The sequence below is a fragment of the Haemaphysalis longicornis genome, unplaced genomic scaffold (assembly GCF_048455015.1).
Source record: "Haemaphysalis longicornis isolate Haplotype H1 unplaced genomic scaffold, Haemaphysalis longicornis Haplotype H1 scaffold_13, whole genome shotgun sequence".
Taxonomy (NCBI): domain Eukaryota; kingdom Metazoa; phylum Arthropoda; class Arachnida; order Ixodida; family Ixodidae; genus Haemaphysalis; species Haemaphysalis longicornis.
Window position 1 is genome coordinate 95,048,137 of NW_027526233.1, and position 26,388 is coordinate 95,074,524.

Below are 26,388 nucleotides of genomic sequence, written 5' to 3' on the forward strand. Positions count from 1 at the left end.
ACAACAAATACTGTGGCGCTATACCTACCAGTGCTAACTACTAAATAACCAGTTGAAAAACCAACATCCCCAAAGACACCGGTCTGGAAAACTGGCATGAATAATTACCCTTTATTTCGACACCTTCATAAAGCGGGTACACCAATGTCGCAGTAGCCCTTCCTAACTTAGCAGGGCCAACTAACCTTCCAGAAAGGTCCGAGGTGTTTCCTGAAATAGAAAAGCAAAAGCCACTGCATGCGTAGCATGCGATTCTGCGCAGTGGCCGTGCAGCGATCACGCCACAGTACATCGCCAGTTACCGCGTATAGTCGGCCTAGGGGAGCGCCAAAGCAGTTGTCTCTGAGTTGATACCATGCGCGCCCTAAACGTGGAACGGAATGGTGTATAACGCACCAAGAGCAACGCCAGAGTCCTTCAATGTAATCAGGGACTTTGGGAACTCTCTACAGTGTAGCGTGGGAAAGAATGGGCTTTGGATTCCGGTTGATCACAGTTGGCAGGAATGCCCCTCTGTTATTACTCAACGAAATAATTTCCTACAGTAGTGTCGTCAAGACTGACATCTTCCAGGGTTGAGAGGGCGGTTTTGCAATCTTTATTGATCCTTTATACATGTTCAGCTAATCAAACGTTTATAAAAACCTGTCAAAGAAATACGTCAAAGGCATAGCCTTTGTACGTAACACAAATAAAGCAGTCAGTTGCGTATAAGTGACTACAATTTACTGTATTTTTGTAACGCTTCCGTTATTTCTATAAAGAGTTACCGATCGCTGTAATATAACATTTTTAACGACATAAAACGCTTTTAGTTATCACACTACAACGCGTCTTCTCTTTTCGCAAGATGGGCTAGATGGGCTGGAGACGCTCAGTTCCGGCCACAGAAGGCCAGTGGCTTTCGTTTTTCTTTTTCTTTTTAGAAGCTGCTAATTCCCGAAAGGGTGTTGGTACAGAACAAAAATAAGATACTAAAGCTTGATGCACGTAGCTGCGGGTACCAATTTGGCCGACTCATTTTACAGGCATTGTGGATATATATGCCAGGTTCTTTGTGCATATACATAAATCAGAAATTGTAGATAAAGGGACACTGAAGAAAAACAGCAAGTCGGGTTCAGACGAAAGTTGAACTACCCCGAAGACCTCTCAGCCCTTATTCAGCGGCGAAATATGATTTAATTGTCGAGAACTTAGCAAATTAAAACACGCTTCATTCCTCGCGCCGATTCATGGCGTTTAGCGTCACATCACCGGAGTCCACAAGCGAGTGAGACAGTGGTGAGGTCAAGCAGGAAAACTGAAACCGACCAAGCGAACAATTGCCGCCGCTGGAGCCAGTGATCGCGCACTTATTGCATACGACAAAATAACTTGTCCCTCTCACACTCTCGTTGCGTATTACTCTCTGTGCGTCCTGGGTGGTGCACAGGACGTTACATGATGGTCAAACAATGTGAATGTGCTGCACCGCTTTTTACTTTAACCACAAAACATCTAAAGACAGGACAATTCCAGAGAGAACAAGAGCAGGAACGCCCGTTTTGTTTGCATCCTCCTGATGGATAGTCATGTTTAAGTCGCTGCGATGCACCCGGCTTAACTAAGTGGTGCCACGTGCTACTTTTGCTTGCAACACCGTGAAACGTTAAGTTTTTCTCGTCGCGATATGTTAATGCCTATTGCGCCATCTGCTGAATGTTTTGCGAAGCGAGTTGCCTATTAGCCGATCTATCCAAAGTGTACCTAGAGCTTTCACGAACGGCCAAGCCGACACTAACAAACGCCTTGGCGTCAGGGTGGGAGGAAACACGTTCGTAATATGATACAAATATCGTTTTACCTAAGTACGCACACATTTTATTACACTTCAAGACAATCAAGAAATGGTTTCGTACAAACACATGGTCACTGCATGCGCGTTGAGGCCGAAACGTGAAATTAACATAAGATCAAATGCCTCCTGTTCGTCGGAAGGGTGGTACTCGCTTCGCTGCGGCGCAAGCCGAGAATGTTCTTAAAAAAAAACCGCGAAAACTTTACATACCCGGTGCGGGGCTGAATAATCACTAGGGATAATTACAACATAGTAAGCACAGCTCCACACGCAGGAGCACGCCGTCGAATTTCATCGCGAAGCGAACTCGACTACAACACACACACACACACACACACACACACACACACACGCACGCACACACACACGCACACACAAGCACACACACACACACACACACACACGCACGCACATGCACGAGTGCACACACGCCCGCACACGCGCGCACGCGTACGCGCTCGCACTACCGCGTACGCGCTCGCACTACCGCGCACGCACACACACACGCACGCATGCACGCACACGCGCATACACACGCGCACACACACACGTGCGCACACACAAACGCGCGCACACACACACGGACGGGCACGCACACGCACACGCGCACGCACACGCACGCGCGCACGCGCGTTGCAAACGCGCGTGTCGCATACGCGCACACGTACGCCCGCACGCACACGCACGTACGCCCACACACACACGCGCGCGTGCGCGCACGCATGCACGCATATGCACGCCCGCACAGACGCCCGCCCAATCGCGCAAGCGCACGCACACACACGCACTATTTCGGCAACACACGCACGCCCGCGCGCACACACGCACGCACACACGCGCACGCGCACGAACGCCCGCGCACGCACGCAAACACACGCACACACAAGCGTGCGCGCACACACACACGCACCCACGCACGCGCACGCACGCACGCACGTGCGCACATGAACGGGTGCACACACGCCCGCACAAACGTGTACGCGCACGCACGCACGCAAGCGCAGCTTCGAGTGCGGGTCTGGATGCAAAACTTCGTTCTCGCAGGTAGCGGTACTCGTGAGTGCAAGAAACGTGTTCGATCACACCCAAATTTACTGCACACAGAAGAGCGGAACAGAGGAAAACCAATGTGCTTTTTGCCACAAGGATGTAAGCAAGGCCAAAACAGACATGTGACTACGCCTAATTAGCAAGACTCATCACAACCGCTACCGGCGCCACGGCTTGGCAGCTTGCGAATGTCGGCATGCCTTGAATCGTACGTGTACATTATCATTATTCATAACTTATGAAACTTAGTTTGAAAATAGAGATTTTATGGTTTATCTGAGACATCGTGCGCGTGTTTTCAGATGTTCGTCACGTGACTCTTGGCACATCTGCTGAGTCGCCATTAACGTCACATCTGCTTGGCGACTTACAGCTTCTTTTCTCGATTATTTACGCCACGATTTTCGGGCTACTGCCCGCTAATATACGGTGTCGGCGGAGTTCAATATATCTATGTAGACCAACATCGGTTTTCTTTTTAGTGTCCCTTTTAAGGGTGCATTAGAAGTTACACGGGAAGTATCTGATTGCTCACTGGTAAGTCTATGACTGTACTTGTAATTGGAGTGGGCTGCATATAAAGTAATCTGTACCAATTTCAATGGGCGTGGATCTAATAAAATCATTTGTTCAGCAATATGGCCGTTTTTCTTTTGGTCGAAATATATTGGACGGAATAAACTGTATGAAGAAAACCGACATGCTACAGGAGCTTAAATGCGTGAACACCTGCGTGGCGGGTTGTTGTACCTTTTATTTGCTGCTAGTGCTTTCATAAAATATGAATGAATGAACGAATAAATTTATTATAGAAGGGATGGCACTCTGGCCTGTTGGGGGAAATAGGGGTTCATAAAATATAAAAACACGCCTAAACACAAACTACAGTTATATTGGAGGTGTGCTGTCCCAGTGCGAGCAGTGCCAAGCAATGAAAGTTCCCAGTATCGCCAAGGACCATGGTCCCGCCGTCATTTGGCGTGGGCCTCAGCACCAGAATGGGGTAAAGCTGGCTTCAACATTCAGACGCCTAAAGAGGCTAAATACTCTTTTTCAGAGGTTAAATAGTCTCGTATTTAGCCTCTCATGATTAGGTAGGAAGAGTGGCTCAGATATGCAAAAATATCATCAGCCAGATGTGTGGGTCATATATAGTTCCCTTGTGCAGCCCATGAACGATTATCTTGGGTGTATTGCATCCAGCAGCGTACGCTTACGCTAGGATTAAAAAAAAGAAAGTCAGAACCGAGGTGAAAAGTGTAGATTTAGGTTAATAATCCAAATCTCTTGGTTGGAAGAGAGCGTTCATTGATCTTTCCATTGGTAGTAGGTTTAAAATATTTTTTTTTCAGTCATGCCAAACCAGGAAAAAAAAATTCGAATAAAATAATTTTGAAGAAACTAATACTTGAAGGTTTGAACGGGGACCTTTAGGTGTGCGTCAGAATTTTGTGAGTCTGCCCTTTGAACACGAAGTTCCGGCCGACGCGCAAGCGTTCCTCAGGCTTCAGCAATCATCAGCGCTGAATCTCCAGCGCGTCCGTCGTACACCCTGCCCATGTGGCTTAGCGTTGTGGTGTCAGTTGGCACGTGGGCTGGCTCAAGTGGCTGCATTTGCAGCAAGTAGTTCTACTGTTGCCCACCAGTGCGATGCGAAAAAGTTGCTGCTGCCATGTCCATTTCTTCCTCTTTTACCAGACGCACTCGTTGCGCAGTTCACCCTACAGGACGTATACGTGCTTTCCGCAGTAACAAGCGTTGTTGAGGCCGAAGCAGTGTAAAGCCGTGTTTCGACCGGGTTTCTTTGTAACATCATTATCGGCCATATTCAAAATTTAACTGGGCGAAAGACGAATAAAAGAAACGACACGGACGAGCGCAGCAATCCAGCCGGATTGCTGCGCTCGTCCGTGTCCTTTCTTGTATTCATCTTTCCCGCAGTTAAATTTTGAATATGAACCCCTTCCAACTCGCCCAGCTGTCTCTCATCATTATCGTCGTTGCGAAGAAGGAGCTCGCACCAGCTCTTGTCGGGGAAGATCATGCCGAGCGACAGCTCCCCACAGGCGACCAGCGCAGCCGCGTCGGACCGGTTTTCCTGCAACCCGCCAGCAACATCGGGCCTGTCCGGCTCGTCGGCGTACCGAACCCTTCTGAACACGCTCTCCACCGGCAAGCTCAGCGAGAACGCGTTGTTCCTGCACGGAGATCGTTCGGTGCGGCCTTACGGGGTCGATGACTTCACATCGGCCCTTCAGAGCTTCACGGACTTAAGGGCACTCGATTGTCTCGGTCTCTTTCAGTACAATGAAGTCTGGACGATCACCTTCAACTCCGAAAACGAGATGCAATCCTTGGCAACACAGACCGAGATATTTGTAAAGGGGAAACGGTGCCTGGTCATCAACCCGAGCCGACGTGAAGTTGCGGTAAAAGTGCATTGGCTTCCGCCGAGGGTTCCCGGTGGACTGATTGTGCGGCAGTTGGAATGTTTCGACCATGTTCAACGCGTGGTGCGTGACGGCTGGAGAAAATCTGCCCTGCCGCACATGACCGGAACAAGCAGGGTATACCACATCATCCCGTCCGCCCCACGTCACTGGAGAACATCCCACACCAGGCCACTGTGCAGGGATGCCCGATACTAATAGAGCTAGCGGGTAGGCCGGCATTGTGCCTCGGATGCTATCACACGGGGAACTACCGCCGGCGCTGCCAGACACCCTGGTGCTTTCGTGTCACTCCTTCAGCAACGATCATGCGAACTGCACACTCTCCTACGCTGCCAGAACAAAGCAGTGAGCGTCCGTGCGGCTCAAGCTGGAGGAATATATGGACGCAAACGACATGGCGGCCATGCTGGGCACTACAAGTCAAGACGCCGGAGAGGCCTTGCCATTCTATCATCACTACCCTTTAACGAGTCTAACAAAGAGGAGCCAGTGCCCACCCCCCTCACGACACATCCCGCAGTTGAGTTGAGCCGGACAACAAAATTCCTCTCGCCTATGACCACCGATGCCACATCGGAAATCTACTGGGTCCCGCAGACACAAAGCACCGTTCCTCCTCCACCACTGAGCATCGGCGGGGCTCACGGGACAGCTTCGGGAGGCGCCGACGAAGCACGAAGAGGAGCAACAATTCGTCGGTCACGAGAGACGCGAAGAAAACGGGGTCCCCCTCTCTGCGGCTGCGAAGACGGCGGAGACGAAGAATGAGGAGGAGGGAAGCAACGGGGACGAAAATGTCACCGGGAAAGAAGGCCCCGCCAGCCAGCAGGAAAGCGACCATTGCCACGCCGAACCAGCGGGACCACAATGAGGGCGGCGCAACCTTCGGAGGCAGGAAGGACAAAAAGACGGCGCCATCCCAAGCATCAATAGCGGCGGCGGCGGCCGCACCTAACCCGAAACAGGTGAGCCCTCTCCCCCCAGTGATGCAGCTGGAAGCCATACTAACATCCATACAGAAACAAGAAGAAATCAATGAACATTTCAGACAAAGAATGGGAAACCTGGAAAAAAACATACAAAACATCCAACAACATGGCGCGACCGCCTAAATATAGCATTGGAACTGCCGTGGCCTACCAAAAAAGAAAGGCGAGCTCCAAGTTTGGATGGCCAAACCAAACCCCAAAGCCACCATACTAGCATTGCAAGAGCCAGGAAAAACACCCAACATTACGGGATACACGACGCACCAAGACCATCCCAACATTGCTATCCTTACGAGCAAGAAACTCCTAGTGCACAAGTCGGGCTCAGATGAATACGCAATATCAATACAGCTAGGACCGCAAAAGAAGCCTTGGTAATAACAAATGTATACAGCCCACCCCAGCACCAACTCCAAGATATCATACGATACCTAAAACCACAAAATAGCAAGCAAGCCCACCTTCTTCTAGGGAACTTCAATATGCTCCACACAGCAAGGGGCTACCACAAAGACAGCTAAAAGGAAGCCACCCTAGCGATCACACCACCGCCCGCCATTAGGTACTACAAAACGACCTGCAGGAACCGACGCGACACGAGAATTCAGTGGAAAGAGACACCTCCCCAGTCCTCACATTCGCAACAGCAGGAATTCAAATTAGATGAAACAACACGGGAGAACACCTTGAGAGCTATTACAACATCATACTGCTAGAGGTGGACTTCACGCCACCGGTATCAAGTGGAGGCAGCAGTACATAACACACTGGGACGAAATGAGAAAGTCCGCACTGAATTCAAGGCAGCCGACATAGCAGAGTGGACAGAAGAAATACGACAGTGCAAGAAAAAACACACCAAAAGCCCTACACAGCACGAAGGACAAACGGTGACGGGTAAACACATACTTCACTGCTGGGAAGCTCGGGAAACCCTCCTCAAAAAATGGAAACGCAACAAGACAAACCGTTCCTTAAGGAAAAGGATCAAGGAACGGAACGCCCACATACAAGACTACACCAACCAGTTCCTAAAAAACAGTTTACAGACCTATGAAATAGCCTGCAGGGACAGCTCAGCGTTAAGAAAATATGGCAACTCATTAAACACCTTCTCAATCCGACCACATCGAAGAACAGCAACCCGAAAAAATAGCACAACTAACCAACGAACACGACGACCCTCAAAAACCCCTGGAAGAACTAAAAACGAAGTACATTCCTCAACATGACAACCCGAAATACGAGAACTACCACGGCAGTGAAAATGAAGCTCTTGACGTGACATTTACCCGCAGTGTACTCAAAGCCGCTCTGCAAGACTGTGAACAAGCCAAAACACCGGGACCAGACCAAATCACGAACCCATGCCTCCGGGACCTCAGCGATGAAGATCAAGAATGGCTGCTTCAACTGATTAACAACATATGGAACAGCAAAACCTCCCTTCCTACCGAATGGAAAACAGAGAAGAAGATTTTTATCCCAAAACCAATAACAACAATCAACCCATCAAACCTCAGAACCATCACACTCCCATGCAATGCTGGTAAGCTCCTCTAGCGAATGGTATTGCGACGTCTGCGAAAGCATCTTGAAGAACACCACCGCACCCCTTTCAATCTTCTAGGCTTCCGACCCAAACTATCTACACAATATATCCTCCTCGTACTCTAAGGAGAAGTGATAAAGGAGCCCAGCGCGCCACAAATGAGAGCAATAGTAGCTGCGGACTTGCAAAAAGCGTTTGATAATGTAACTCATGACGCTATATTGCCGGAACTGGCGAAACCGAACAGTGGAACGGCAGTAAATAACAACGTCCTTCAATTCTTGCAAAACAGAACACTTTCCATCGAGATCTGCGACTATCATTCCCAAGAAAATCGACACCCCCAGAAAGGCATCCCTCAGGAAGCCGTGATTTTGCCGACGCTATTCACCCTACCTACGCTGAAAATACATCGAGCTCTGAAAGACATCAAAAGACTTCGATACGTCCTGTATGCAGACGACAATAATTTATGGATCACGCAGGGGTCGCCCGGACAGATTCAGGGAACGCTGCAAGAGGCACTGGATGCACTTCAAACGGTAGCTTCAGGAATCTGACTGTTGCGCAGCACTGAAAAGTATAGCCTCTTGCCCTTATATCACCCAAGATGGAATCCACCTCCGATATATCTAACGCAGTGTCTAGAGTTACGTCCGACGGAAGCCAAAATCGAAAACTAGAGTTACGTCCGACGGAACTTTAAGCCAGTTTCTATAGTTACGTCCGACGCAACCCAGTAATGAAAACTAGTGTTACGTCCGACGGAACTTTAAGCCAGTTTCTAGGGTTACGTCCGACGGAACCCAAGATTAAAAACTAGAGTTACGTCCGACGGAACTTTAGGCCAATGTTTTGAGTTACGTCCGGCGTAACGTAAAGCACAAAAAAAAATTTACAGCTAACGGCACCAGCTACCGTGACGCTCTATATGTGTAATCTAGACGCAATGTTATTGAAATGGTCGCTTGTACGATAAATTACGTGAAATTCGGAAACACGAATGCTGCAGCTTTACGGCCAAACCGGGTGAGAAGGAGTAAATCATAGGTAACATGTTCGACAGTGCCGGCTCCCCGTCGGTCAACAGGAACGTGATATAAGCGCCCACAATATATACGGCTGTGATGTGGGCTCGAATCCCAGCTGGGTTGATGGTGTTTTTTCTTAACTAGAGGATTCAAATTTTTCTGCACTAGTCCACGTACACTTCTTTCCATATCCAACACGTGTAAAGCCCGTTCTACATTTGGCGAATTTCGCCTGCGAATTCGCAGTTGCGGCGCCGCCCGTGCGGCAAAATGATTTATTTTCTTATTTTCCCTGCTGCGACATATTGCCAAATGCTAAGCCGCGTTGACAAGAGAAGTTCGACTCTTCAAAACATTTGGAAATTCGCCACAGCAACGAGAATAGATCGTTTTGGTGGACGAGCGGCGCTGCAGTTGCGAATTCGCAAGCGAAATTCGCCCCATGTAGAACGGGCTTTTTCAAAAGAGAAGACACAAATTAACAAAATTGAACCTCGTGCAGTGGGCGCAGTGCCAGTTTGTAGCGCCTGCAGTTTGCCGAGAACAAATTTACATGGGCCAAGAGTCTTTTAATAAATGTAATTATTAGGGCTAGGCGTCGGTTAATATTTTAACTCGATTAATCGGCTGGCTTTTCGCATCGATTATTCGGTTGCGTTGGTTTGGAAGAACAAATGAACAAAAAACATTATGTAGTAGCAGAAATAAGATCAATATGCTCATACACTTGTTCACACACATTCCAGATGAGGTAAGTAGGTCATCGTCAGGGTGCATGATGCGGGCGAGACGCTTATCAGCTCGTTCGTCACACACACGTTTCTAGAATCGGGAGCATCAGCACCCGCCGTGAGTGCAGATGGCGCCGAATAATCGCGCCTTCCTTGCCGCAGAAATAGTTTTCAGAACGGAAAAACGGCATATATAATTGTCTACTCGTTTTTTGTGCGTGTATATTTGTAGGTTTTATTAAAAAGTTTGCCCTGTGGAATGAAGATACATGAGCTCAGAGGTACACGAACAAGTCGACTTTATGTATAAAGTCTAAGAGTTGTCGATGAAATATTATCGAGTTATCGCATGAGCGTAACCGGTTAAAACAATTATTCGCGGCTAAAGCATTAATCGATTAATCGCAAGGTTAATCGATCAATAACCTACCCCTAATAATAAATAATTGATTAGCGGTAATAAAGCGAACGTCCTGGTGGTCCTTTTTATCTTCGCAGAAAAAAATAAATGTCGATAAGTTTTAGTTAATTGATCTGTCTCACTAATAAAAAACGTAAGGAAGTTCTATTTTGTTATTCCCGCCTTGTCCTTTGCTTGCATGTGTTAGATGTGGAAAGAAGTGCACAAGGACTAGTACAGAAAAATTTGAATTTTTAATTAAAACAAACTCCATCAACCCAGCTGGGATTGGGACCCAGATCGCTGCAGTAGTGCGGGCGCTTATATCCCGCTTCTGACCACTCGACCGACGGGGAAACAGCGCTGTCGAACATGTTCCCTATGATTTACTGCTTCCGAACCGGTTTGGCCGTAAAGCAGCAACATTTGTGTTTTCGAATTTGACGTCATGTATCGTACAAGCAACCATTTCAATAATTGGCCCGCTCGATTTACCAGTCCCGGGAAGTCCGAGGACTGCTTTCGGACCGGAAGTCTTATAGGAATACTTAGTAAAATCGAGCATCGGATCGCGTCTCGGGCAGTCCTCGGATGATCCTGGACTGATAATCGAGGAACCACAATGTTGCGATGGATTGCGCGTATAGAGCGTCCAGGCATTTGGTGCCGCCAGCCGTAAATTTTTTTACATGCGAATGCATTTCTTAGTCGGGGGCTGTCGTGCCCCGTTGGCCGGCGTGCGCCCCGCAGGTGTTATCTCTCCGCGCCCTAGCAACAGGTGTGGCTCGCCTAGCAACCGGAGCACGTGATAGCTCGGGCGAGGGAGCAGCGGAGGGCAAGGGGAGAGGAGGAGCGCGCGCAGGCGTGTGAGGGCGCTCGCATCGCGGAGCTCGGGCGGAGAGAGAGAGCTCGCGCGCGGGCTGGCGTGTTTGCGCGGGGCTCTCTCTCCTCTCCGCGTACCCTCTCCGCTCGCTGCGCTCGGAATCTATATAATGCAGTTGAGTGCGCGCTCGCACCGCACTCATCGGTGCACCCAATGCATTCGCATTTCCGCACGATCCCCTTCGGGGAGGTGGGGGGATTTTTTTTTTTTGTGCTGTACGTTACGCCGGACGTAACTTAAAACAGTGGCCTAAGTTCTTTCGGACCAGGTCTCTTGTCGGACGTAACTTTAGTTTTCAATTTTTGGTTACGTCGGACGTAACCCTAGAAACTGGCTTAAAGTTCCGTTGGACGTAACTTTAGTTTTCAATTCCGAGTTCCGTCGGACGTAACTCTAGAAACTGGCTTAAAGTTCCGTCGGACGTAACTCTAGTTTTCAATTTTGGGTTCCGTCGGACGTAACTCTAGACACTGCGTATATGTAAACATCGGCCAACAAACCCTACCCACAGTGAAGGAGACAAAAATTCTAGGTTTACACGTACACACCAATGGGAAAGGAGACGCTCCGGTAGTTAACGTAATAAGACAAGGGAACCAGCTCCTATAAGTCAGCAGAAGAATGGCCAACAGACATAGTGGCCTCAAAGAAGCCGATGTACTACTACAACTTTATTACGCACTCATAAAGTGCGTCATATGACGCACTTTATGACGTATGACGTTGACTTATGACGTATCAGATACGCCATACGTATTGTACGTATACAAAGAAACACCACGAGAAGCTTAATGCGCTCCTGAAAAAATCCACCAAGCTTGCCATGGAAGTCCCAATGAACACCTCCAACACACAAATCGAGAACACCGGACTCTAAGTAACCTGCGAAAGTATCGTAGCAGCACACAAACACAACCATCCAGTTAGACTAAGAAGCACCATCCCTGGACAAGTGCTTTTGCGACTACTCAAATTCTACACCAACCTTCCTCAAGAAGAAGAGAAACCAATCAGCCCGGAAGACCACAACCGAATTACCGTAGCATTTGTCCCAAGACAAATAAACAGCGAAAAAGACGACACAATACGAAAAATTACAGCAGCATACTTTAGCATGAAAATACGGCGCACACGAAATGAACGACACATCTTCACAGACGCTAGCAACCATAAGAACCAATGGGCATGGGCCACCGTCGATTTCGAAGGAAATGAAGCCACGGGCACCTGTCCCTGCACGCACAGCACTGAAGCAGAAATGTACGCCATTGGCCAAGCCATTCAAAAATACGCACACCCCACCGATCCTCTAAATATCTACACTGATTTCCAACAAGCATGTGCACGCATCCTATACAATCGAATACCCCCACAGCATGCACGCTTTATTAAAAGATAAAAGGAACGATTAGACTCTACTGGGTGCCTGGTCATGTCGGGATGCAGGGTAAGAAAAGAGCAAACCGACTCGTCTGCGAAACCGCACTCCGGGCTCCCTGCAACCGCATCCAGCCCAGAGAGAGCGCAGCCCACCAAAAACCATCACACTGAAAGATCTACGACACAACCCGGAAACTCACCCTAAACAACACAAACACCTGACCAAAAAAGAATATGTCTTAGTGAGGCAGGCGGAAACGGGTAACCTCCTAACCCCAGCACGAATGGCCCTTTACCAAGAAAGACCACCCCCACAGTGCTGGAAATGCCTGGGAGTGCTGGCCCAGCGTCAACTATTCGGCAACTGCAACAAGGAACCAGGCGAAGAGACCATTGTGGGACTCTCCTCACTTGAAGACCAAAACGCCCTCACCGCTTTCATCAAGCAAAACCTGGAACGCCACTGAAAGAGACATTAACAAACCCCCCACAAGGACACAACCTAGTACACCTGAAACCGCCTAGGAAGTCACGACAGGCAACCTAGAGGTTCTCTGAAGAGAGGGGACCTATACCGGTAAAGGATAGATAGTAATAAAGCTTTGATTCATTCATTCATTCTACAGTACCCGCGGTGTCTCGCCGTCTTCGAGCCCTTTTTCCACTCCAAGTGTTGACAGATCGACATAACGATATCGGCAAATGTGACCGCCATGGTTATTTGTTGCTCGCGCAACAATACAAATACATACCGAGACACCTAGAGCTTTGGCAATGCTCTCGGCAGTCCAGATGGGCATATAAGTTCTTACCAGTGCGGCGAAATGGGCAAATTGGTGAGTGTTCATCTTGGATGCGCTGTTTTTCACAATGATATAAGTTCTTGCAAGCTATTGTTAGCACAAGAATGGCACCTTTTTTCGATCTCTAGTGAACGCGTCTGCCAGCATAACCCAAACGGCTAGAATGGGGTCCCGGCTATGTATATTGATTGTAGGGTTTAACGCGCCGACGCAACTCAGGCGATGAGGCGCGCCATAGTGGAGGGCTCCGGATTAATTTTGACCACCTGAGGATCTTTAACGTGCGCCGAAATCTCGTACACACGGGCATTTTTGCTTTTCGCCTCCATCAGAAAAGCGGCCGCCGCGGCCGGGAATCGAACCCGCGACTTCGTGCTCAGCAGCGCAACGCCTTAGCCACTGAGCCACCGCGACGGGTCCCGCTATGTATATATGTATATAGTTTACAATAATTCGGTATAAGAGGATCTCTGATAACACAGCAAATAGCAATGTTGCACGAATGCCAAGACATGCGTAGTTAGAGCTGTTTGTATGAATCTTGGGAAACAATAGGGATTTTGAAATGCTGGAAAAATAGAAGCGGTCAGAATGTGTACCACAGAATGGACCCGAGCCCACAACGATGGGACAGGTGTGATTCCGTTCAAGGTGTATCAGAGCAAATTAACTCCCCACTTTCTTTCCCTCTCTTATTGACCCATGGCTGCCGTTTCCAGGTTTTCTGAGGGAGTCCCCCATTTTTAATATCACAGGACTGCTTCGAGAACACGCCGACATTTCAAATGCGTTCGAGGGCAACGATGTTACATCGAGTTACCCACGTTGCCCTCGATGTTACCCATCGAGGGCAACGATGTTACAACGATGGTCTAATTTCGCGCGAGAAGTCGGAAGTTCGAGGCTCTCGGAACAGTCCTCTAAGTGGGAGATGCACTTGCCCACTCACCATCCGAGCCCAAATGGAAATCATTAGAGACGCTTAGGCATCTATAATATCAACCCGTCAGACGTGTTATCCAACCGTTACTGGTTTATGTTCGCGTCAGAGTTCATTGTTCTTCAGCCGCTTCTCTTACTGTAGTAAAAGAAGCTTCTTACAAAAGTAAGGGGCATACGAATGCCTTCAGTAAATGTTACTACTGGTAGTTTTGACATCTGCAAGAATTTATCATCTCAATGGCACCATTACTGGTCAACCGCTTGCAGAGCGACGAGCAATGTAGGGCGCAAAGGTAACGCAATGGAATTTCCGGGAACTCAAACGCTCTTGATAGGTCGTAGAAACTGCTGCCTCGGCCACGGCCTAAAAGAAAGTCTTCTCCACCTCACAGAGTTAAGCAGCGTTGCCGCCATGCACAGGACCTTATGGACCAAAATAATATTAACTACAGCCACTCACGTGACTGAACTATGAAATCCTCATACGCGGTATTGTAAGTTATGGGCATGAATTCTTGCCAGTACACTTGCTTTTCTGCCATATCGAGTTCTCGTAACAATTACAAATTTCACTTTCCTATTAAAAGGCAGCTTTTCACATATACACCGTTTGGCACCGGAGCCGTGGTAAACTCAAGGACGATCGAGCTTTTTTTTGCGCGACCTGAACCAACCCGGGCGCACCTCTCACTAAAAAAATCAGGATCATCGGGCTGTAACGACTACTGCTGCATTCAGCCGCTTACGGCTGATTCACCAATATCAATACTACCCATTGCAACGATGTGTTCCTATAGAGAACACGTAAAACGTTTATAGCGTCTCCACAGCATCCCTAAAAAATCTGAATTTTACCTTTTTTCGGTAATGACAGCAACAAGGAGACAACAAGGAGACGACACAAGTTTTTTTTTCAATTTTTTAAGAATATATTTGAGAACGTCGTTGCAAAATGTCCGCCGTTATGCCTCGCTAAAGTGGATGTCCAGTTCAGCGGTTGTAAACCCCTACACATGCTGATAGGGAGGGTATAACATGTTTGTTCCTGTCTCGGCTGGCTTGTCCCTAGCACTGGGCTCATCTGGCTGCAAATGCTGGGTCCTGCCTAGCCTGATGCCTGCACCCGGTGTCTTAGGGGAGAACTGCTGTGTCTTACCTAGCTCGAACCATGGGCTCAGAATCGAATAATCCTTAATTTCTTAAGGAACTACTTACATGTGCGGGCAAGCCTAGGCGAGAAAGGATGTGGGGCTGTGCCCTACAGTTCAGATGTCAACCATCCTTTCCGAGAGCAGCTGCAAACCTAATATTTACCAGGCACGTAAGAAGTGTGCGGGGCCCCATTGTTCTGAGGCGCTTTATCATCCATCATGCCGTTTTGTTGCTTGTTTTGTGTTTTTGTAGCCCACGCTGCACTATGCTATCTTGGGCAGTCTTCGCCGGGTAACCAGTTTTGACTTTGAGCGCTAGAGCTCAAACCACACCCCTTTCGGCAAGCGCAAGGCACGGAGCAGCGGCCCGATGGCGGGGAGATATAGGCGTTAGAGTAGAGATAGGCGGGGAGGCAAAGGAGACTTGCGCGGGGCCCGCGGGCGGCACGTGGCGGTGGAAGGCGAGGAGGCTGCCGCCGCAGCGATAAGGGCGCGCTACGAAGGAAAGCCACGAGGCCACGTAAGGCGCAGAACTGTGTGTGATAACAGAACGCGAGCATCCTGCTGCTCCCTCGTACAGCACCAGAGACCATTCGACAATGGTATTATCCACAGCACGCCCCCGCTGTCCCTAGCAGCCGATCTCCACCACCTCATCTGGCACTGCCCCAAGTTTTCTCGCTTTCGTACATTCACTCCCCCTGACCACGGCACCTCAACTTGCATCGACCCAATGTCCCTCTCACACGACACACTCTTCCAAATAATTATTTATGCCACAAAAAGCAGCCTAGTACGAGAAATATGGCAGTGCTCTGCGTGACTTCTGAAGAGATCCCTTGAAGACGACGTCATAAGGACTATGCTCCTCCCTCCCCGTTTCCTTCCTCTCCCCCCCCCCTGGTGTATGTCCTTCCTTTCTAATAAACGTTCACAACAACAACAACTCCCTCGTACAGCGGCGAGGCTTAAACAACGCCGTGAAGCGAAAAAGAAGGAAAACGCTACTGTTGCGTACAGCTTCGCTACCTTCATGTCTCGCGCATTTGTGCGAGCTTCCTTCATTTTTTACACGGATACTGAGCTCTATGATTCATGATTTACAAGCCTGCCGCGTGCACCCCCCCGCGTCTTGGTTGAGAGCTGCTGGGTCCAGCCTGGGTATGTTGTTTACGAGACAAAATTTTCCGACCAACAAGACTAAACGGTTCGCTGTAAAAGCAGATTTTAAACGTGGTTTCGGTTGGTGTGGAATGACAATAGGGCTTGCAAGGTGGGTGGCATTTGTCAGCTAAAGTACTGTGTGGAAACGTATGCGTAATGGTTCTATAGAGGTTGAGTTTCATTCCTGGAAAACGGTACAAATCGATGCTTTCAAGCCGCTCAAAAGAAAGGTTGAAAAGAAATTCCTGGTCGGGAGTAGACCTGACTTTGTAAAGATGTGTTGGCAGGCATAGTGGTGACCTTGCTAGCGCCTGAACCACGCATGGTTTCTATACTCTGTTTGTATCCGACAAATTAACATCCTGTGTTTACAGTCATCCCCAGTAAAACCGTGTGTTTTGGGGACTTGGAAACAGCCACCCTCCATGACATGAAATTCGCTGTTAAAGGGCAAGATATTGGAATAAATATAGGCGTTCTGTGCCTAAAATCAATGGCCGCCTAGTCCCGCAGTTTAGTGAAGGGATACGCAGTAATGCACTGCACCTAGAAGGCATTTATTTCAGCTTACTCTGGAAGAATTGTTTTTGTTGCCACAATAGAGGAACCACGGAGACAGGTTATTTAATTGTTGACAACGCCTACTAAGCAAGAAAAATAAATTGTGGTAGCTACAGAGGCCTGCAGCCTTGACCAACGCCTTGATGTTTTTGTGTTCATTGGATACGAAATTTATGTTTTGTTATACTTGCCCGCTTCTCGTGTATACTAGAACAGGAAAGTTTCACGAACTATGCATTGTTACAATTTGCCTAAAAAATTTATTCCTGGTTTTTATGGCCAAAGCAGAGTTTTCTTTGTGCAACTTTGATGCACAAGTGGTTTATTAAGCGGAAATTCGGAATACATACCATTAAAAATGAAGATCGTAGTTGACTTTGCTTGACCCATGTGAGAAGAGTTCGCAAAATTTCCTGTTTTGCAGGTACCCTGAGCTACCAGGAAACAAGACGTGGCCCGAGTACAGCGAACGGAATCCAGTATCAGTAGTGCTGGCTCCAGGAAACTACACAGATATCCACGATTATCGTGGCGCTGAGTGTGATCAACACTGGAGGCAGCACTTCGAGCTTGGTGCCTACAGAAACCGGTCGAAGTTTTGACGCACGCCCTTCGGCTGGCCCCACTGAATTCGCGATGATTGCAACCGAGAATTTCGCTTCTTACAACACGCAATGAATTATAAAAAACGGGCGCTAGTGCGTCCGCGATAAAAGCTACATACAAATGTAAGCGAGAAGGCGAGTTATGCAGTGTTAACACTGCAAATTCACCCGAACTGTTAACCAGGCTGCCAGTCATCCTTGCCTGTATTGCACTAGGCGTTAAAGTGGGACGACAAAAACCTTTTTCTCTCAGGCAAAGCAGTAGATAGATATTTACTGTGGCATTTCTGCTGAAATATGTATGTCTGAGTTTCGTTGATGAGGAGTCCACCGGACATATCCTCGAAAAGAAGAAAACTGGGCAGATTTTTATTAGAAATTCCCAGACCGGCATGTTGCATGCATAGCAATATTGAAAGCCTCCCCCACGCACAGGGGATGTGCGAAATATCTGAAAGCAATGAACATTTTTGACTAGAAAAAAATACCTCTTGTGTACTGCCGCAAGGTTACAGTATTAAAGCTGCCAAATGACAACTGATATTTATTTTTGTACTCTTCTGTGAACAGTTTTCTTTGAATCCAGCCGTTTTGGACAGATGAATGGTAATCCTTTTATAAGACTTAGCTTGTTGGTGCATTCAATCAGCTAAACTATTAGTTCACATGCTGAAACTCTTCACCATAAATTGTTGTACCTCATTGTTAGTCACATTGTGAAACTAGCAACACGTTTACACGGAACGATATAAATATCGTTGATATGATTTCCATTTAGCTGTATTTTACAGTGCTAAACCTAGAACTCAAATGATTTAGCACCACGACTGTACGCCTAGGCTTTGGGGCCCACCCAATGCAATTTAAAGCACGTGGGGTTATTAACACGTGCAGACAATTCGATGCAGGGACGTTTGGTTCCTTTTTTCCCTCCACTAAAATAATGAACGCCGAGGCCGGGGTCGAACCCATGTCTTCGGGTTGAGCATCCCAATGCCTTAGCAACTAATTCAACGAGACGGGTGCGACCTCCCAAAGGGCTCAAAAATAATAAATTATATCCGACCCCTGAATCCACGTACGCCTGCCCCCCATATGTAAAGCCCCAAAATTCGACCTCCTTTCGCGATACAGATGCAAAGACTGAGGATACAGAGCATCTGGTTATCTTAGCTAGGTCTACCTCAACTTTTAGATTCGTCAGACCTCGCCCGGAATTCCACATCTTCTTAACGGCGCTTGGGACGCTTACTCACCGGCTTCCCGCTTCCTTCGCCGGGGATGCACTTCTTTCTCAGGAGAGAGCATTTTTCTCGATCTGCCCACCTTATCGGTACATCGAACTCTTAATCCACTTAGCACATGCCGCCTCTGTCAACTAGGAGAAAACTTGTGCATCCGAGGTTACGTCTTCACGCACCCAGGCGCAGCGAATCCCCGACGCACGCCTCCCCACAAGAACATCCGTGCCGTGACGCGCACCCTCAACCCAATCTATTCGTAGGCTGCGTGCCTCCTCGACACTTCCACTCACATTTGCTGTCTTGGCATTTGTGTACTCATCGCTCTGCTGGGCCGAGGTTTGATCAACGTCCAACACAGCTTGAATTCAAGCCTAAACAGCTCCAATGTTATATTCCAGTTGGGTTTCAAATGGTACAATCAGAAATTTCGTTAACGCGTAGAAAAGTACTGCAATATTTTTTTCGTACAGATTTGAGTTGTTTTCTGCAGCGACATGAAACCACAGAGAAAATATGACGTAATGCTAAACCGCATTATAAACTGCAAAGAAGAAAGAAGAAATGAAGTCAACCAAACTATAGGACGTGATATTAGAGATGCTACCAAGAGGTCTGAACAAGAAACGACCCGTGAATAATTACGACCATTTAGAAAAACGCGTTTTGATGTCAGCGCTCATCCCTAGTGTATAATACAGGTTGCCAAATGCGACTATTGAAACCTGGGAGCAAGAATCTATAACATCTTCTATTACAAGCATGGAAATACGTATTCACTAGCATGAAATGCTTCCTTCGCTGTCAATGTCGTCGGACGACATTGTTCTGCTGCCCCCCCCCCCACATAGCACCCCTTCTTACTCCTCCTCCAAGGACTCACCTCTGCCCTGCCTCGTGTTCTATGACGAATGGAAATACGATTGCTTTTAATTACATGCAATTTTTTAAATGCGAATGCATTTATTAGCCGGGGATTGTCTTGCTCCGTTGGCCAGCGTGCGCCAGCATTCCTCCAGCGCGAGCGCACGTGAGCGCGCGCCTCGTAGTTCTGCCTTCGTCGTCGTCGTCGTCGTCGTAAATGCGAATTGATTTCTTAGCCGGGGGCTCGAGACGCCGTTGCCGCGCAGCTGGACGCGGCTATAGAAAGTGTGCGCGTGCGCTCCAAACCCTCTGACCCCATAGTCTTCGTTGGCGACTTCAACGTTGACGTGCGCAAGAAGAGTGGCGAGTGGCTGGTCGAGTACATGCAGACCAGGCACTCTATGCATTGTCTCTCTGCCGGCGTCGACACGGGCCCCACTACCATTCACGGGAGTTGCATTGATCTGGTCTTTACGCGAAACTGTGACGCGCGTATGCTTCTCAAAGACCCTTTGACCGTGCACTTTTGCGATCACAAGGCAGTGATTGTGGCCGTCAGGTACAACGATAACACAAACAGGTGCTGATGAATAAATCATTACGTTCACACTCTCGTCATTAATTACGCCCTTACTCGCAACACACTCATCGGTGCACCCAATGCATTCGCATTTCTGCACGATTCCCTTCGGGGAGGTGCGGGGGAATTTTTTTGCGTTCGCACTGCTCACGCGCAATTTGTTGGGACTTTCTGTTTCCATCGTTCCTCAAAAACCTTGAGGAGATCGCGCCTCGTAAATCGTTTTATATTTGCAAGACTAGAAATCAGTCCACGTGTGTCTGTTTAAAAAAAGGCCGCGACTGCTGGTTGTCTACTCACGTTTTGCTTCAAAAATGCCCAATATCCTCATTTTTTCGGAACAATGTTGACATGTTGACCATACCGCCAGTTTTTGCAGTGTGCCAAAGGTTTAGCGCGGTATAATACTTTACCAAGCAGTCTTTGAGTTGCTGGATGAAGTGACACATGGCATTCCCCGCAATGCACAAAGGGTGATTGTGCTTGCCATTGTCAGTGTCTGTATTTACGTGTAGGCTTTGCGTGCGAATAAGCGGTGTCCTTTGTTGTGCAAAGTTTTGGAAATATTGTTAAATAGTGTTTCTTATAAATACACACACCAAGCTCTCATCGTTTAGGTAGCCTCAAAAAGACTCGCCCTTTCAAAAATGAGTGGGGATAGCTTTGACCTTCTCGAGAACATGAAGATAAAAACCTAGTCAGACCTTCTGCGCCGTACTCATAGCGATTTGAGGAAAGATTTCTGCCCCGCGGCGACCTATGCTCAAGGCACCGGGGCCCTCTGTATGCGTGCTGGACGCTGACACATAGCTCCATGGGATCCACGCCGACGACAACGAAGAAGTGTGGCACGGACTCATGGCTTGAGCGATCATGGCCGCTTGCAAATAGATCGCATCGCTCTGCGGCACCATCATGTAAATGTACTGCCACATCTTCCATGCTTTGTCTCATTTGTCTTCCTGCCACGTAACACTAGAATGTTCTACCTGCGGGCCACTTATATTTCTCTTCCCCTCCGCAGCATCGCAACCGCTCTTGTCTTCAATTCCCCACTGTGCTACTTCTGACGTTTCCTTATTCCTCCACAGCACCTGTTTCCCTTTACTTCAAACCCCTACGGCAGCGGCGCTCAAATGGCCTTCGGTGTTCCCCACGACTGCTGTGGGCCTTTTCTGAAACTCCCCGGCTGCGCTCCGTCACTACTGTTTAGAACTCTCATTCGGCCGGTGTCTGCGTTTCACAGCGCCCTCCCTTGTCTGTACCTCACAACGCATCCTTGAAACATTTGTGCTTCCTACAGCCTGACAAGAAAAATGGCATCGAAGGCGTTCCACTTGAGACAACCATCTACGTGGGGAAAGTAACGCTACTGATTTTTAAATATGTCGTTTGTAGCGACGTTTTTCTTTAAAGGTACAAAGCCACTACACGATCGGTGCGCCCGGAGGTCATACCGCGGTTTAGAAGTATTCTGTTCAAGTGAAGCATGGGAAACATACTGTCCGCCAAGTCTTGACATAAGAAATGCCTGGGCACTAGTAATATACGACCAGTTACTGTGGAGGTATATCGATGCGAAACAACAATGTTACATTCTCAAAACTCCATCATCTAGTCTACCTTCAAAAACATTAAAGAAAGGGTAAATATTCTTGATTGATAATTCCGAAAACGAAATTGAAAGATCAAATTTCATGTCCTTTTGCTTAGCATGTTTGTAATGCAATTCTTTAGCGCACATAATTCTAAAACATTTCACTATATGTATTAGCCGATAAGCGCAACATGTGCTTAGCAGTAACGGACGAACCAAATCAATGGCTGTCTTTGAACATTTATAAGATAAAATGAGCTAGCCCTATTTTACTAGACTCCTAGAAACCGCTGTCTTGTTTCACTGAAAAATATCACATAAATGTCTTTTGGTATTAGTGAGCACAATGTCACGGGAAAGGACTCCCTTCATAACGCAGTGCAGTAGGCGGAAGTGAATGTTAATAGTGGCAGCTTCAGGATTACTTTAATGGAGCTTCCTGACATAGTTCTTCCTATTCATACCTTTATATGATGCCGCACTCGACATTTCAATTGCAAAGTTCATTGCTCTAACTCTTTCGATTGAGACCAGTGTATGGGATCTTTCACATAAGCTATTCGGTATTAGACGGGATGTAATATGGCTGTGCAAGGTTAGAAGGGCTGGTGAGGGATTTATAATTATTCTCACCGGGGATATTTTCTGTCAACGTGGGCACTCTTAAAGACGCCCATTGGGTGAGGCTCCTGGTTCATAGGGCTATAGCAGGGAATGTGGTAGAATCTTGCAGCTTTATTCAGCGTGTAGCATCTCTTGCCAGAAATCTCAATAAAAACACAAGGTGCATGCGCTACAGCTAGCTCTATGCGCGATTGGATTGGATTGGAAAAACTTTTATTGATCCCGCAGTAAAGTCTGCTTGCAGACTTCAGACGTGAACATCCACTCGCGATGATGGGGTTGTGGACGGTTTTTACGATGACTTTCAACTGACAGTGAATTGGAAAGTAAAAACTCCGTACTCCATCATTGTGGGCGCCTTTATTGCAAAAATTGGGACACAACAAGTGAAGCAGCATTGGATAAGAAAATTTTGTCGATGCTTTAGAAACAGCCGCAAGGAAATGCTGGTTAACAATGTGGTTAAAATTAACCTTCGAATTATGGATATGTTCTTACGCAAAAACAAGAAGAGGAGATAAACTTGCAGGCCCCAAATGGCGCAACGAAAAATGACATTTACTTCATTGGAACTGGCATTCTACGAAGGGTACGTCATGTACAGATAATTGGAAAATCAAAAACAAGTGACCAAATGATTGTCAGAAACCGCGTCCACATGAAATTTAGGAGAGAAATAATAAGGATGCTATTGCAGAAGTCGCCTAACCCGCGCTTAGTGGAAGAAAAGTGGAATATCTCTGATTTTTCCATGAAAGAAATTATCCCAGTTGTCTAATCAAGAAACCGATGTGGACACTGCCAAAAATCATTTCACAAATGAGGTCGTTCAGTCAGCACCAGCCATGCGAGAGAAACAGCCCGAATGGGAACAGAATAGGATTTGTGGAGTTCTCCAAATTGATCAACAAAAGAAGTAAGACTGCCGACACGCGTGTATTCAACATTGCAAAACTTGAAGCATGGTTTTAAGAAAGAGGACGTTTGAAATCTACTCGAAATATTCTAACTTTTCAAAATATAGAATTAGGCAGGCTGTTCGGGATGAGAATGGCAAAATAACAAATAATACCGGTGATATACTGAAAACAGCATTGTCTTTGTACGAAATACTCAACGCTTATGACCCTGACTCATACCCAGGTTGCGCTATAACTGCCGTTAATAAAGGTTATATATAGCACCTGCCCTCAAAGCAATGAAGAACGACAAAGCTGCACGAGATGGTGGCATTACGGCCGATATATTATGCCTTGGTGAAAAAAGTGGAGCAAACGAAGCTTAAAGAACTACTCTCGCCGTGCCTGAGGACTGCAATTGTGCCAAAGGCGTTGAGAACGGCGAATTTAGTTTCTTGTTCTAAAAAATGTGATGCCGGAAAGCTAAAAATTACAAACCCATTAGACTGCTCTCAGTTACCAACATCTTATTCACAAAGGTTTTCTCAATCGCATATGTGCGACTTTAGATGTGGAACCGCAACAACGACAGGCCGGTTTTACGACACGTTTGTCAAATTTAGACCATACTCAAGCTATCAACCAGTAATCGAAAACTGTTTACAGAATAATGTATCATTGCAGATGGTATTTATAGATTACTAAGAAGCATTGTTTCGTAATTGCATAGACGAGAGGCCATACATCGTGCTCTTCAAGGACATATATACGATGGGTGCGGCTCCATCAACGGTTTCGCAACATTGCATACCAAAGGGTGTCAGGCAAGACAAAAGCTCCCCAATTATTTACGGCCTATATACACTGTGTATTAAGAAAGCTCAAGTGGAGGAAGAGTTGGGTGCGAACAAACGTGGAATATCTGAACCACTTACGGCTTTCAGACGACATTGCCTTGTTTAGTCAAATCAGTGGGAAATGCCGAGGATGGCCCGCAAATTGTTCACGGAAACTTTGGTCGCACAAATATTGGAAATAAACACAAAAATTGGTCATGTTCTAGAAGCATGCCAATAGATGTGACTTAGATGTAGGTAAGGAAATCTTGGAAACAGTAAGCAATTAAAATAAACTTGGGCAAGTCATAAGTGCTGATCCCGATCATGAAAAGCAGACTTCCCGCAGAATGAGCATGGGGTGGCCGGCTTTTGGTTGGAATTTTTATATCCCCAAGAGAAAGTTTCCGTGTTACTCAAAAAGCTGGTACCTAACCAATGCCTTCTTGCAGTGATGGCGCAAGGGGCAGAAACCTGGTTTCTTACTAAGCGACTTGAAAGAGAACTTATGTCGGCCTGACTGGCTATGAAATGGAGAATGCTAGGTGCAATGCATAGAGATTAGAAAACAGCTGCGTTGAACAAAACCACTGGTGTAGAAGACATTCTAGGTCAAATTACGCCAGCAAAGTGGGCATGGGTGGGTCACGTCATGCACGTAAGGTACAACCAGTGGACCATCTGTTGAAGGAAATGGCTGACAATAGAACGCAATCGCTATATAAAGTGCGGAGGTAAATGCCTCTCATAACGTAGTTGTGGGGGATAAATATTTTATCCCCCACTTCCAAAATATTTTCTTTACGTTACGAAGGAGGGATGAAGCACCATTATAAATATCAAAGTTAATGTCATAAGCATCATACTCTTTGTTTTGGTCAACGTTGAATTAATCTAAGGGGAATGTGAACGCTCCTAAAAATGCCACACAAACTTTTTTGAATAATACATTGCCATCGATGTTAACCAATAACGCTAAAATGCTTTGGTGCGTTATGTACCCCTTAAAAGTGAAAATTCTTTAAAGATTTCTGATAGTAGTAATAGCTTTATTCCATCTAACTGGTGTGCTGAAGTTCTGGACATTGTCTTTATGCCCTACTACCCTTACCTTGCAATTAAAATGCCAGCGAGACGCCTTTTACCATCGATTTGAGTGGTGTAACTAACGTAGTCGGTAACTAAAATCACCAACTGCACCTGGTCGTGAGCTGACCCGCTTAAAATGTTAGTTCAATTCTAGTCTCTATTCTTCCACAATGCTAAAACAGATTTGGACCAGTCGCTTGATCATGGGGTTGTACCAGCTCAATTTAAAATCGGCAAAGTGTTTCCACTTTGCCGGTAAGAGTCCGGTAAGAGTCACTAACCCCCCCGTTGCCGTCGCATTTATTTAACTAGTAATTAACACATATTATTCTATATTCCCGGCAAATATATGTAATCTACCTCCAAGTTTTCCTAATTACAACACGGGTTTCAATAAACACACTCATTTTAAAAGCAGCTTGCATTGTTAACTCATATGCTGCATACGTTTCTTGACGAGTCCTCCACTGTCGATTGCATTTTCCTTGAATTTCCGAGAGCATTTAATAAGGTTTGTCACAAATGATGGTTGTTTAAATTGCGTTATCTTAAACCACCGCGATGGGTTTCTAATACCGTATTTGTACCAGTTTGTGGGGAGGGAAAGAAAACCCCCTCTGCAGGTTCTTGAGTAGGGTGTGTTCGGTGGCGAGTGGGGCTAGCCACAGTCGCCAGTTAATCCGACGAGGGCGCTTTTTGAGGTTACGAAGACAACATGTATTTTAGAACAAAGCACGATGCAGAGAGACTACCAGAGAGCTAACAAAAACCCAAAAGGAATAACTAGTCTACAAATGCGACATCAAGAAATCCAAAACACTAACTAATGTACAGAAAAGCCTATAAATCTAAACACCAGAAATGAGCAACAGAAAAGTTCATAAACAGTTCACCGTGACGTGGCGTAGTACTCGGGCGTCGGGGCGTCGCGTTGCGTTGCGCTGAGGGTCGCGTCGGAAGTATCGCGTGCTGGCCCGTTGCCGATGCAACTCCGTCGCAGCTCTTCCACGAACGGCACTTGCAGGAGCGTTCGTGGCCGGAACCTGGTCACCACCAGGCGCCACGTCAGGGAAGGCCGCGGGCAGCCGGCACCTGGTAGCCTCCGGTAGATGATCTCCAGGCC

General features: G+C 47.1%; 1 protein-coding gene across 1 annotated transcript in view; it reads left to right on the plus strand.

The window, feature by feature from the left end:
• LOC144164415 (acetylcholinesterase-like) overlaps positions 1-18,079 on the plus strand; it is a 34,304-nt gene extending 16,225 nt beyond the window's left edge. The window contains exon 3 of the mRNA XM_077694942.1: positions 17,355-18,079. Coding sequence (XP_077551068.1) covers positions 17,355-17,532 — 178 coding nt within the window. The 3' untranslated portion in view covers positions 17,533-18,079. The remainder of the gene's footprint in view (positions 1-17,354) is intronic.
• The last annotated feature ends 8,309 nt before the right edge of the window (positions 18,080-26,388 follow it).